General features: G+C 36.4%; 2 protein-coding genes across 4 annotated transcripts; both read right to left on the bottom strand.

The window, feature by feature from the left end:
* Nucleotides 1-8912, bottom strand: LOC113107868 (gastrula zinc finger protein XlCGF8.2DB-like). Of its 3 annotated transcripts, none has more exons than XM_026270658.1 (3): nucleotides 8474-8912; nucleotides 8159-8215; nucleotides 1-1544 (listed from the first exon to the last, which is right to left on the bottom strand). In XM_026270658.1, the coding sequence occupies exons 1-3, from the start codon at nucleotides 8658-8660 to the stop codon at nucleotides 700-702; spliced, it is 1089 nt and encodes a 362-aa protein (XP_026126443.1). In that variant the 5' UTR covers nucleotides 8661-8912; the 3' UTR covers nucleotides 1-699. The 3 variants fall into 3 exon arrangements, with proteins under 3 accessions (XP_026126443.1, XP_026126444.1, XP_026126445.1); XM_026270659.1 differs by having other exon boundaries at nucleotides 8159-8206; nucleotides 8474-8910; XM_026270660.1 differs by lacking the exon at nucleotides 8159-8215 and having other exon boundaries at nucleotides 8474-8911.
* Nucleotides 8913-11101: 2189 nt separating this feature from the next.
* Nucleotides 11102-13979, bottom strand: LOC113107867 (zinc finger BED domain-containing protein 1-like). Its single transcript, XM_026270657.1, has 3 exons — nucleotides 12876-13979; nucleotides 12036-12640; nucleotides 11102-11945 (listed from the first exon to the last, which is right to left on the bottom strand). Exons 1-3 carry the CDS (start codon nucleotides 13726-13728, stop codon nucleotides 11490-11492), a joined length of 1914 nt encoding a protein of 637 aa, XP_026126442.1. The 5' UTR covers nucleotides 13729-13979; the 3' UTR covers nucleotides 11102-11489.
* Between the last annotated feature and the right edge of the window lie 340 nt (nucleotides 13980-14319).

Here is a 14319-nt window from a genome sequence, read left to right as displayed (position 1 = left end):
TTAACTACCAACACTTGCAAATGGCAATATTTATTTGTAAACTCATGATTTTGTATTTACACACACATATTTGAAAATGTCTAAAGTACATTTGGAGAGAGTTTCCTTTAAGCAAGTTCAGTTTACACAACTCTGGTACCAGGGACATATGGACATTATGAAATCACTTTAATAGTACACAATACATTTGTGTTACAATAATGACAAATAATATCTTGAATCAACATGACTATTAAGTAGTCTAATTTGAATTAATTATTTTAGTTTGGCAAGCTATAATTATTTGAGGAAAAATAGGACAATTAAGCCAGTTTTCCACTTTCTGATCATGTGGGACCAATGTACATATTAATATTAAGTTACATAAATCTTCCACAAACAAGACAGGCGTGAGGCTTTTAATTTTTATGAATTGTCTGGTAAGGCATCTCTGTAGTGTGAATTCTCATGTGACGATCAAATCCCTGTTTACAGCTGAAAGTTGCTGAAAGGCTTTTCCCCACTTTGGATTTTCATGCGTTTCATAAGGTATCCTTTATATTTGAAATACTTTCCACACAGAGTAGCTGAAAGGCTTTTAACCAGCATGACTTAACGTGAGTTTCAAGGTATCCTTTCGGTGTAAAACTCCTTCCACACTGAGAGCAGGTAAAAGGCTTAAATTCAGCATGAATTAGCATGCGATTCTTAAGGTTTTCGCTACACATGAAAGGGTTTCCAAACTAAATACAACTGAAAGGCTTTCCCCTCACTACGGATTCTCATGTGATAAATAAGGCTTTGTTTTTGTTTGAAAGACTTTCCACATTGAGAGCAGCTGAAAGGCTTTTCTGAACTGTGACTTAACAAATGATTTCTAAGGTGTCCTCTCTGTGTAAAACTCTTTCCACACAGAGTGCAGGTATAAGGCTTTATTCCAGCATGAATTAGCATGTGATCCTTAAGGTTTTCATTGGTCATGAAAGTGTTTCCACACTGAAGACAGCTGAAAGGCTTTTCCACACTATGGATTCTCATGTGATTCCTAAGGCTTTGTTTATGTTTGAAGGACTTTCCACACTGAGAGCAGCTGAAGGGCTTTTCTGAAGTATGACTAACCAAATGTTCCTTAAGGTTTCCTTTCTGTGTAAAACCCTTTCCACACTGAGAGCAGCTGAAAGGCTTTATCCCAGTATGAATTAACATATGCTTATTAAGGTTTGTTTTACATGGGAAAGTTCTTCCACACTGAGAGCAGCTGAAAGGCTTTACTGAAGAGTGAACCGGCAGATGATCCTCAAGGCCTCTTTTCTGTGTAAAACTCTTTCCACACTGAGAGCAGCTGAAAGGTTTTCGCCCACTATGAATTAACATGTGCTTCTTAAGGGTTTGTTTATGTTTGAAAGCCTTTCCACACTGAGAGCATATGAAAGGACTTTTGACTTCTGTTATTTTGATGCTGCTGCAATTCACAGATTTTTCTTCATTGACATCATGATCTTTTTGATCCCAAAGTTTGTCCACTTCATTCAGATCTCGTCTTTCCTCTTTCACATTCATCAGACCTAAAATGAAAACAGAGGGATGGAAATTAGGGCTGGGCGATATATGCAAAAAAATCTATATATATTGATACTGTAAATCTTTTACGATATTCAATATGTATCTCAATATGTTTGCACTTAAATAATTAAAAAAACTTGGGGAAATATTTAAACTGAGTTAAGTATTTATTTATTTGTGAGTTTTTAGCTAAGAACACAGGTTTGTCTACTGACTGCTTTAAGAGAAGCTCTGTGGCATGAAACCATGTTCCCACTGCCATTAAAAACCCTCTCAAATAGGAAGCTATATAGATAGATAGATATGTATATTAATACTGAAGACTTAGAGACTCTCTCTGCCTATATTATGAAAAATGGTAAAACAAATGAAAAATACTATAAAAGTTAAATTCCTATTAGTAGTTCCACATTGCCATGGCCTATGTTTCTCTATTCACACAGAGTCGAGATCTCATGACCGAACACAAAGATGCTTTCATTAGATGCTAAACTCCAGCTTTGTTTGTTTTTCAGATCATCTGCAGCGGCGCTTCCACAATGAGCGAGCAAGCGTTTGCATACGCAAGGTGGCCAGATTGCTTAAAATAAGCGAAACACCCAGAAGAAAATGTATCTATATAACAGCGAAGGCTCTGATTCAGGGATTTGAACCCGTTATATGCCCACCGCACTCATGAAAGCTTGCGTAGTAGAGGAGTGCAGAGCAGTCCGCAATAACATTTTCCCTTTTTTGGACGTTTGGCACGTTAATTTGGGAAATTATGCTTGAATTTGAAATATTCAATATTCACAATATTTTCAAATTTAATCAAAAATCGTTGTCAAAATTATTCAGATATTATTGCTAATATTTGATATATTGCCCAGCCCCAATGAAAATAAATTAGAACAAAACTGTCCCTGATCCATAAAAATGACACTATTATCCTGACAGGCCAGTAGGGGCTCCCTAGTAAAATAAAAATTGTAACTAACCTATGCTTGCAAGAGCTGCGTCGTCAAATAAAATCATACAATTGATAATAAATAAACACTGTGTAGTGGTAGCTGTTGTGACTGTCACATCTTTTTATTAGTTTAATGTATATGGCCCGTAATCACCCCTTCTGCCCCTTGGTTATCTGATGTTCTACGCGAACACCGTTCTAAGCTTAGAGCTTCTGAAAGGATGTAGCGCAAATCCAAAAATACTACTGATCTTAATGTGTATCAGTTACTCCTATTTTCCTTCTCTGCTAAAAGGACATACTACCACAACAAAATTAACAATTTGTCTCTCACATGCTTTAAAAAAAAAAATTCCTTCCTCTTTTGTCCTACTCCTCCCCCATTAACTACATCAACTAATAGCTTATGACATTGCCACATTTTTCATAAATGAAAATAAATAAAAAAATCAGTCCACAATTTTCCACACCACTCTTCCATCAATTTTCCATCAAGCACATCTCACCAGCAAACATACAATCATTCAGATCTTTCTCTTTACTCTCTGAGCCAGAAGTCTCCAAACTCATCCTTTCTTATCATCCCAATACTTGCCCGCTTGATCCTATTCCATCTCATCTCCTTCAAGCCATTTCTCCTGCAGTTGTACCTGCACTCACTCACATCATCAACACTTCCCTCCACACTGGTGTTTTTCCCTCATCATTTAGACAGGCACGTATAACTCCACTACTTAAGAAACCCAACCTCAACCCATCTCTTTTAGAGAACTACAGACCCGTTTCCCTTCTTCCTTTCATTGCAAAAACACTTAAACCAGCTGTGTTCAACCAAGTCTCTACATTTCTCACACACAACAATCTCCTTGACAGCAACCAATCTGGCTTCAGAAGTGGACATTCAACTGAGACAGCCTTCCTCTCAGTTGCTGAAGCCATAAGGCTGGCAAGAGCATAATCTAAATATTTAATACATATCTTGCTTGATCTGTCCGCTGCTTTTGACACGGTTAACCACCAGATCCTCCTGTCAACCCTTCTGGCAAAGGGCAAGACAGAAAGTTAAATATATAATATATTTTATGACAAGTGACAAGTACACATTTCCATTGCCAAGAGTTAGTGGCAGATACCTTAAAGGGATAGTTCACCCAAAAATGAAAATTCTATCAACGTTTTATCATCAGATTTGCTTTATTCAACATCAAGGCCCTTTTTTCGGAACATGCTGCTCAACTCCTTGTTCAAGATCTTGTTCTGTCCAGGCTGGACTATTGCAATGCCCTCTTGACAGGTCTTCCAACCAATTCTATCAAACCTTTACAATTAATTCAGAATGCGGCAGCAAGACTAATTTTTCATAAGCCGAAAAGAATACACGTCACACCTCTGTTTATCAATTTGCACTGGCTACCAATAGCTGCTCGCATAAAATTCAAGTCATTGATGTTTTTCTACAAAACTACCACTGGCTCTGCTCCCATTTACCTAAACTCATTACTTCAGACTTATGTTCCCTCTAGACGCTTGCGTTTTGCAAGTGAACGTCGCTTGATTGTTCATACCAAAGAAGCACAAAGTCCCTTTTACGGTCTTTTTAATTAAATGATCGCTCCTGGTGGAATTACCTCCCTAACTCAATCATAGTCCTTCAAGAATCGGCTTAAAACACATCTCTTCCATCTTTATTTGACCCTCTAACTTTAGCTCTCACTATTCTGATTATATTCTTAAAAAAACTAGCTTGCTAATCTTTTTGTATTGTTTTCTTTTCATTTATTATACAATCAACAACAACAAAGAACAATAACACTAGCTTGATATATTCTTTTTCTATTCTATCCGTTTTCTTTTTGTTTCTATGTGTACGGTGTTTAAGCTAACTAAGACTTGTTATAGCACTGTATAATAACTCTTGATTTTGATTGCTTCCATTGTCCTCTTTTGTAAGTCGCTTTGGATAAGACCCTAACGCCTGCCGCACCCCACGCAATGGCTCTTCACACAGGATGGGGCAAGCGGCAGAACCGAGGTGCTGTGGTCCCGTGGCAGACGTTACCATAAAAATGCAATGACGTAAAACTTCAGCTTTGTACACCAAAACGGGAACTGGAAAAATTCTTACATCCTCCATTACTGGCAGCAAACTATTTATGTTAGTGATAGTGGATTGTCCTAATGTTAGTATTTCCTGTCACTGCTTAAGTTAAGAGATGAAGACTATCTAGTGGTCGTCATATGAACTGGGAACAAAACAACTGTCATGAATCTTTTATGTATCGCCAAACAAAATATTGTGATCCTTAAGTGTATTAATATTTTCTTACACCCCTATTGGATTGACGAAATAAAAAGTCTATTGCCTCATATTATGCTCTAACGTTTATTTTGTGGTGTCACAAAACCCATTTTACAGTAATACTTTTTCATCATTTGGATGACTGTGATCTTTACATTAATTCACAGATCTCCTTGCTATGATTCTGGACTTGGGAACATTTCAGTTGTGTTGCGGTCTATGCAGGGTCAGACAGCTCCAGATTCCATCAAAAATATCTTAATTTGTGTACTGATGATGAACAAAGTTCTTATGATGGCGAATAATTAATGACAGAATTTTCATTTAAGGGTGAACTGACCCTTTAACGTCATGAAATTTTTTACAATAAAGTCAAAATTATGATAAAAAAATCATATTATATTACATGAAGTCAATGTTAAAATTCCACCTACTTCAAAAAAAAAAAAAAAAAAAAGTTCTTAAAATTAAAGCAGGCTCCAACTCTGTTAGCTGACTGATTTGTCAATAAGAAAATGTTATTTTGTTGGTATTTCTGAGGTAGACTAAATGTTATGACTTTTATGACTATGTCACAAGCTGTTTTATTCATGTTATTGAAACACTGATTGATCGATTACATGAGACATTTGTTTTGTGAAATTGTAAAAAAAAATTGTAACATTTGTTTGCATAATCATTCTTTATGTAGCCTCAACATCATGCTCTAATATCTGTGTAAAATTCTTAACGTGCAAAAAAGTTTGTTTGGGTGCTGCATGCTGATCTTACAGCGGACCTTTAAAAATAAACAGTGTAACTTATGTTTGGTTGACTGCATTTTAGTTTGATTTTGGATGGCTTAAAAGTCAGTGCTAGAATTAATGTTGTTTGTGAGTGTGTGTGAGGCTTTCACGGTTCGATCAGATGGATTTAATCAAAAATATACAAATTATAGCTGCAGGCAGCAATTTCCGGGGGTTCAAGCACATTAAGGCCTTTGGGGTGGTATGTTTTTAGGGTCTAGGCCAACTTAGATGAATGGCTGCCATTAAAAGACACTTAGAATGAATAATAGGCTCACAGATACATACACACAAAAATGAAATGGTTAAACTATTAAATTAATACTCAAGCATGCTTATACATACAGAGAGAGAGAGAGAGAGACAGACATGCACAGACATTTTGTTGCAGATATAGGTATTTGAAATAAATGAAAGGTGAAACAATACTTATTGCAAGTCTTCTTTAAGAGTTTATGTCATTTTCAGATTTCACTGTGATCATAATCTGGCATAATTGTAAAAACGATTGTGTCTGTATTAACACAATGGTAAACTTAGACCTAAAGTGATTTTAAATGTCAGAAAATGGATTTTATAATGTCTAAGCATGAATCCATCAAACCTATGAACAGCACTGTTATAGTTAATTGGATGAGCTCATTGGTGCTCTTCCGCTAGCATCTAACGGTTACAAATGCAATTTCATGCAATGTCTCATACAACACTGTTTAACCTTCATAAATATTTTGCATACTTGATTAGAATAGAATAATGCATAATTTTACACAGTTCTGAGAGACACATTTTGATTATTACTGAACTAGAGAGCCTACAAAACTACACTGATTTGATACACTGAGGACTTGTTCACAAAGTAGGTTTTTCAAATAATTTAAAATATTTAATTAACAGTTTGATTTATAGCATTGGTTCCAGAGGTAAAGCAAGACATCGGTCGACCTCTGTTCATGAGGCAAACTTTGCGAGAGTTAGCCAACTTGCTAAAAAGTACTTGTGCATTCCAGCAACAAGTGCTCCCTCAGAAAGAGCCTTCAGCACTGGTGGCAATAGTGTCACCAGTCAAAGAGCAAATCTCAAGCCAGATAAAGTCAATCAACTGGTTTTCCTCTCAAAAAATATGTGATTGTGATCAGTCTTACTGTTTGTTCTTTTAGAAGATGTTAGTTGTAAGAAGGTAAAAGGTATGTTCTAAAGCTGCTAGTGGTAAGTTTTTACAAGAGTCAGGATTGAGCAATATTTTTGCACCTTTGGTTGATTTGTTTTTTTTTGGTTCTCACATTACACTAAAAAAAAGTAGGGGTTATCGTGTTGTGTGTTTACTTTTTGAAGCCACTGTTTATTTTGGAAGTTATGCAAAAATCTCTGACTGTACTTAAATTTAATTAGAGCAAGTTAAGATCTTTATAGATTTTTTTTTTTTTTTTTTTTTTTACATTTTTTAAATGAGATTTTCATAGTTTAAACCTGATATACATCTCTTTGTTTATTGTATACCTTACGTTAGAAGCTACTACTTTAAAAAGAGGATCTGTGTCTAATAAGCTGTCTGAGTGTTACAGCTGTTGCCAATGTTAGATTTATTTTTAAACCAATGTTTATTTTGTGATGAGGAGTCTTTGGTTTTAATTGAATGCAAGTCTTGTTGAATGCCCTTACATTGAAGAACTGCACTTGCATTAAATCTACACTTGATTAAAATATGCTTGAAAATGTACTTTTTTTCCCCTTATATATTATTTTACCTTGTATAACTGAGTTTTTAAATGGGGGCATCAGTATGGTTTTATTAAGGCTCAGTAATGGCAAAATAGTATTTTTTAAAAAACCAACATGAAAAAGTATAATGATAAAATCGTGAAATCATGATTTTTCCTAAAAAAAAACCTTGATAGATATTTTCCATATCGCCAATGCTGTCTTGAGCCAGAAGATGAACTAATCAAGTCTCTTTCTGGCTCAGACTGCATAAGGTTAAAGATGAAAGAACGACTCAAACATGAAGACTTGTCAGATAAGAACGGAGACGAGATAATCATAGACTGAAGACCAGGTAAACAATGAATTCATCTTTTCTGTTTATTATAGCATTATAGTTGTGTATTGTTTGTAGTGTGATCAAAGTTTGCGTAAATACTAGTAAGACATGTTAGGGAAGTAGCATACAACATTTTAATTATATTTTAATAAAATGAACTAAATGACAAAAAAAAAAAGATGTGTAAATATTGCTGAAATAGACTCAAAGTTCAGAGTCCGTAAAATGATTCACAGTATTCACAGATGAACATAAAATATGATACATACAACTGGTGAACCAGTCAATGTGATGCTTATGTCTTAATGGTCTGACATTACAAAAAATGCAACATGAATGATGTGGTGTCAAGCGTTGTTTGTTTAAATAACTTTGCGCCTTGCATTATAAAAACAATGTTTGGAATACCACAATCAAACTTAGCATATACACAGTTTAATGTTGAATATTCCTCCAAATTATGGTGTATATTTAACAAATTATTTGTGTGTTAAAATAACATTTGTGTGTTCAAACTGTAAACAAATGCTTATTACTTCACTCACCATCCGTGACGTCACACGCGGTGGTACTGCAAAATGACGGAGCACTAGCTGCAGAAGCAGTAACAAAACAAATTTTTTTTTTCTTTAAAACCGTTACATTAATCATGTTTTTTAGATTTTTTTTTTTTTTTTTTTTTATCAAAGTTGAAATCACTTTACTAAATAATAACTGACTGCTTCACTTCCACTTTAAGATATATAATGACAAGGTCTTATTCTTACATTAATGATCTGTGGACAGTCTGTGTCTAAAGCTTTGTTATCTTAATATACCACAAAAAGTCCTGCGAAGATGTATAAAGATTAAAGACCAACCTCCTTGTTCCTCATGTTCTATTCTCCATGTTTCTGGTTCTTGTTTTATTCTGCAGGTGTCTGAATCCTCGTGTTTTATCCTCAGGGGTTCTGGTTCCTCTTGTTTTATTCTGCAGGTTTCTGGTTCCTCGTGTTTAATACTGCATGTTTCTGGTTGACTCATGTTCTCTTCTTTAACAAACACCATCTTCACAGCAGCAGATCTCAGTTCAGCTGATAACTATTCCTCTAGATTCTTGCTTGTTTCAAAACTTAAGTCACGACTATGAAGATGACAATATTGCATGTATTTACTGACCTTCAAAACATTTATTTTTCAATTTACAGAAACAACATTAGCAGCAGTATCAAGACATAACAACAGAGACCGCGGTGACACCAAAGATAGTCTTCGGCAACGGCTCTGGTGTTTGGTGACAAACACCTTCTTCCTCTGAGGTTTAATGGTGTTTGGCCAAACATTTTGGCGCCACCCGCTGGACTGGAGTGCAAAGCGTCGAGAAGAGGGAAATAATATCAAGAGGGGGGAAAATCAGTCTATGGGAAAAGTGCGTTAGATGCACTGATTTATTTTCCTTTATATATATATAAAAAAAAAACGAATCTGCACAAATCAGAAGGACTTAAAATTATAGACTCGCATGATATTCGAACAACACCAACAGTCTTCATGGGTGAGTATTATAACTGAAAATATGAAAGATTTAATTGAAAAAGTTCCCCTAAGAGTTAATGACAATTCCAAAACTCTTCGATTTTTTTATGATGATAATGACAATATATGTATGAAATTATGTTTTTATGATATAATAAATATGATAATAATTATGAATAGTGATATAGGTTAATGCATTTAAAAAAAATTATACTATTTTGTGGGAAAATATTTTTTTCTCGGCCCTATTACCAAAACTCATATCTTAAAAAAAAATAATAATAATAAAAACATATTTCAAAATGTCAACAAAGTCCATAATTTTCCCCAATAGGGCTTGGGCGTTGCGACGTCATTACTTGGCGTGACTGCCATGTTGATGGCCTCCTTTACTGCTACTCGGCAGGGGGGCAGGGTTTTATATTTTATTGAAGCAGCCCTGGGTGCTGCCATTGGCTAGTTGAACCCCATCTGCTGTTAGCATTCTATTGACTCCCATTCATTTTGGCGTCACTTTGACAGCGAATGACTTTACATCTGAGGCATTTAAAGTCTTCATTTGTCAATTAATTATTTGTAAAGAAACACGAAAATGTATAAACGGCTCCATTACCTTGTATCTTACGTTATGGTCCCATAGAAGCAGTTTTTGTAAAAATAGGCTAACGATTGCATCATAACCTGCGACTCTCTGTCGCACAGTAGAGAAATTACCTTATGGACAGGAGTAGGATCTCGTAGGCAATCTTTACTGTCTATGAGATATCGGGGGGACGTGGAGGCATAAAGTCAAGGGAGATAATTAATCAGAATACTTACCAAAATTTTTCTCCTGTTCACGCTCGCCTTCTCTGCAAGATTAGGTGGGCGATTCAGATTTCTCTTGGCACAGCGATTAGAAGACTTACAATTGTCAGACAGGTTGCTCACGTGACATCTACGTCATCAAGCTCAGTTTGAGTCTGCACAGTACGCTCGACCAGGGGGGCAGGGTTTCATATTTTATTGAAGCATCCCTGGGTGACGGCATTGATTAGCGGACCCCCACCTGCTGTTAGCATTCCATTGACTCCCATTCATTTTGGCGTCACTTTGACAGCGAATAACTTTACATCTGAGGCGTTTAAGGACTCCATTTGTCCATTCATTATTTCTAAAGAAACACAAAAATGTATAAAAGGCCCCATTACCTTGTATCTTACGTTGTGGCCCCATAGAAGCAGTTCTTGTAAATAGGCTAAAGATTGCGTCATAACCTGCAACTCTCTGTCGCACAGTAGAGAAATTACAGCATGGACAGGAGGAGAAGCTCGCAGGCAATCTTTTGATGGCAATGAGGCTATCGGGGGGATGTGGAGGCATAAAATCAAGGCAGAAGCCCATAATAGTCCATAATAGCAATGCAACAAAATTATTCAACAACGTCTGCAAGATTCAGTGGGTGATTCAAGTTCAGTTTGAGTCTGCGCAATACGCTTGACCCCCAGTAAGTGCGTGCTTCTAATTGACTTCACTTGTCTCCATCGAATCCAATGGGGTCACTGTGTCCAATTCTTTTACTGTCTATGCTACTCGGTAGTGGTGGAAATTTAGATTCTTTCAAGAGATTTGTTTATTTTCAGTTTGTTCACCATAAAGATTAGTTCAGATTCGTTCACTGATTAGTTCATTGACCATTTCTTTGTATTACACAAAATAAGCCAACAGTTGGCGAAAAAGAGTGTCTTATGTGTTATGTACACAAATGTATTTACTTGTTTCAAAAACTGATTGGCTTTATTAAAATGTGTGCATAATCGCATTCAATAAATCAAGTCTAAATAACTTGTTCATATGAACAAATCATAATGTTTTCTTGTATAATTAACATTTTAATTGTTTTGTCAGACAGTTCATATATTATATATTCACATTAGGGCTGTGCGATATTGAAGAAAAATGCGATATGCGATATCCTGCTAAATAATGCGATATTCGATATGCGATACGATATTTATTTTTTCTAAAATCAATTAAAATTGTGTTAAGAGAAATTATATAACCAAAATTTCAAATTATTTAGGGGAAAGAAATCACTACAACTTTTGAAAGTGAACAACAGCAGTTTTTTTTTATGTTGCATTAACACAAATTACATTTTAACATTACATTTAAATGTTAAAATTACATTTTAAAAATGTAAACAAACAGAAAATAAAAATATCACTAATACTTTGCTCCACTATATAGTTAGGCCTACATCAACCTGAAAACATGAACATTCAAGTAAACAAAAACACTTGAGAAACAGTGGAGTTACTTCTTTGCTCTCTTTTTGTTTTGTTTTTGCCAAGTCAGATTTTAGCATTCATGCAAAAATTGTTAAAGATTTTTGGACAAGAAAACCAGCATGTCCACTTTGTTTGGTTTCAGGGATGCACGCTGACATGTAACTACATTGCCTGATGTGCTGAAAAGTCTTTCAGATGGTGTGCTAGTGGCAGGCACACAAAGATATTTTTCCGCCAGCTTGCTTAAGTGGGGGAAATTTACCTTGTGAATTCCCCACCATGCCAAAGGGTCCTGCTCACTGTGGATTTTGGGGATCAGAATGTAGCTGTTAAATTCTGCTTCAATGGTTGCATGGTCAGAGGATTCAGAGGGAGATGTGACTGAGGTCTGTAAGAGACTTCCTAAAGACTTCTTCATCCTCTTTGTACTTGTGGCTGTGGCACTTTGACATGGCTCAGCCTCAGCACCTGACACAGCAGCACCCACTGATGATGATGATGATGATGATGATGATGATGATGATATGGCAACAGCAGGTTGTGCCTCCTAGAAAAAAAAGAAAAGGAAAATAATGATTAGTACCTCCATATTTTATTAATGAGCTCAAATCATTCTTGCTATATAAAATATTCTTACCTTCATTTCTGATTTTATCCTTAAACTAATTTCTTCCCGTTGTTCCTTAGGAATGTAGTCTTTTTTGAACCTTGGATCTAAAAAAGTGGCAATGTTCAAGAGAGTTTGGGTTGCAGGATCCTCATATTTTGCCTCCATGTAGCCCAGCACTTTGGTTTTAATTGAGCATGTCAGCTCTGTGTCTTCCTCGTCAGCAGCAAGGGTTTGTGTGTTCAGTAAACGAAGAACTGGAAGTAGATAGGAAATGCTCACGTATTCTTCCCCAGACAAAGCATCTGTAAAATCTTGAAGTGGCTGCAATGCCTTGTTTACGGACTCAAGGACCTCAATGTCCTGCCAAGATGGAACCAGATGTCTTGTACTCAGATTTTCAGAGAGAACTTGTGACAGAGCCCTCTGCTGTTCCAGGATCCTTTCCATCATTTGTTGCTTAGTGCCCCATCGTGTAGGGCACTCTGTGATCAGACCATGTTCTGGCAGGTTAAGCTCTCTCTGTGCTTTCTTTAGCGCTTCTTTCTTTTTCCAGCTATGGGAAAAATGTCCCACTAGCTTTTTGCACACTCCTAGAGCACGACTGATGCGTGTGTCACATTTGACTGCATTTTCTGGATAAATAGAAATAAAATAGTTTCAATCGTTTTAATTAAGTTCTGGTTTCATATTTTTTAAACATTAATTTGAATAAATCTTACATCTATAATTTAACGTATAATTCTTTATTAATTTAAATATCATCAACACTAAAATATCTGTGACAGTATACAATAAGATGTGTTTAATAAAGTTATTATATGTTAAGATAACTAATTAAATATTCTGATATAAAAAAGTAAGACTTACCAATAGCAAGGTGCAGTCTGTGCCCGAAGCACTGTAGTCGGGGCCAACCATTTATTTCCGCCGCTTTGATCATATTGGTTGCGTTGTCAGTGGTAAAACACACTAGACGCGCCTCATTCAAATTCCAGCCAGACAAAGCCTCTCGCAGTCCCAGCGCTATGTTTTCCCCACTGTGTTCACTGGGGAAATATGCTGTCTGTAAGCACAGACTTCTCATCTTAAAGGCTTTGTCAATAAAGTGAACCGTTAAACTAATGTACGGCTCTGTTGTCCTACTGGACCAGAGGTCCGTTGTACACGCAAAATGTTCGACATCTCTCAGTTCCAACATGACACGGTCGCGAGTATGCTCGTACATTTGGGGGATAGCAATGCGTGAAAAATAGGTTCGACAGGGAATGTTGTACCGTTTGTTGATGGTATTCATCAGGTGCAAAAACCCTGGTTTCCCGACTGTGGCGATCGGAACCATTTCCTTTGCCAGATAGCGTGTAATGGCCTCGGTTATCTCTCTATGACGGCGGGAACTTACAGGATATGGTGTTATGCTTTCGAAGCTTGATGATATGGATTGTTGCTTGGGTTGGTGAACGAGGGTTGATTCACCTGAGCTTGAAGATTTTTCTGCAGAGCATAGCTGATACAAATCGTTGTGCTTTGCTTTGCGGTGACTGAACAGATTTGAAGTGTTTCCCGTTTTCGTTGCTACACGAGATTTACATGTTTTACATATAACTTCAGTCTGCATGTGGTCATCTCTTTTAAATCCAAAAAACTGCCATATCTTTGAGGTGCTTCTTCGTTTTGGCACTAAATCGTCGGCAGCAGCTGCGGATGTCTCAGGCTGGCTCATTTTATCATATTAGTTTGCTATGAGCGCGTCACTCACTGCGTGCTGGCTTGTTGATGGGCAGACGTCAGAGCAGTGAGCACGCGGGCGCTATGCGCACGCACACACACAACTAACGTCCGCGTGTCAGATGATCTGTGTCGTAAAACTATAAATAGCTTTGTATTACTTTATCATCTATCGCAAATCATTACGATATGCATATCGCGATATGCGAATTTGCGATATTTCGATATTTTCGATATATCGCACAGCCCTAATTCACATTTATAAATGTGGAATTAAACGTGGAGTTATGTTCTGTATGCTTAATATGAAAACAAGCGTAGTACCTGCACAGTACTTAAAACGTCTCCGGTTGCTCACGTAACCCTGAGAGGAGGGAACGAGACATTACGTATGGGGAAATCGCTGTCACAATTAAATGACAATCATTGTCTTTTAAATTGCATGTCCAAGATTTGATTAAAAAACTGAAGTTGAAGTTAGGTTTCTTCTTTAGAATCAAGTATTGTTAATCTTTTGAAGCAAAAAAAAAAAAAAAAAAAACTTAAATGCAACATTATTGTCTGTTTTGGACTATGGTGACATTTT

The sequence above is a fragment of the Carassius auratus genome, chromosome 8 (genome assembly GCF_003368295.1).
Source record: "Carassius auratus strain Wakin chromosome 8, ASM336829v1, whole genome shotgun sequence".
In the NCBI taxonomy this organism is placed as follows: domain Eukaryota; kingdom Metazoa; phylum Chordata; class Actinopteri; order Cypriniformes; family Cyprinidae; genus Carassius; species Carassius auratus.
Note: the sequence above shows the minus strand (reverse complement) of the source record. Positions and strands in the feature narration are given on the sequence as shown.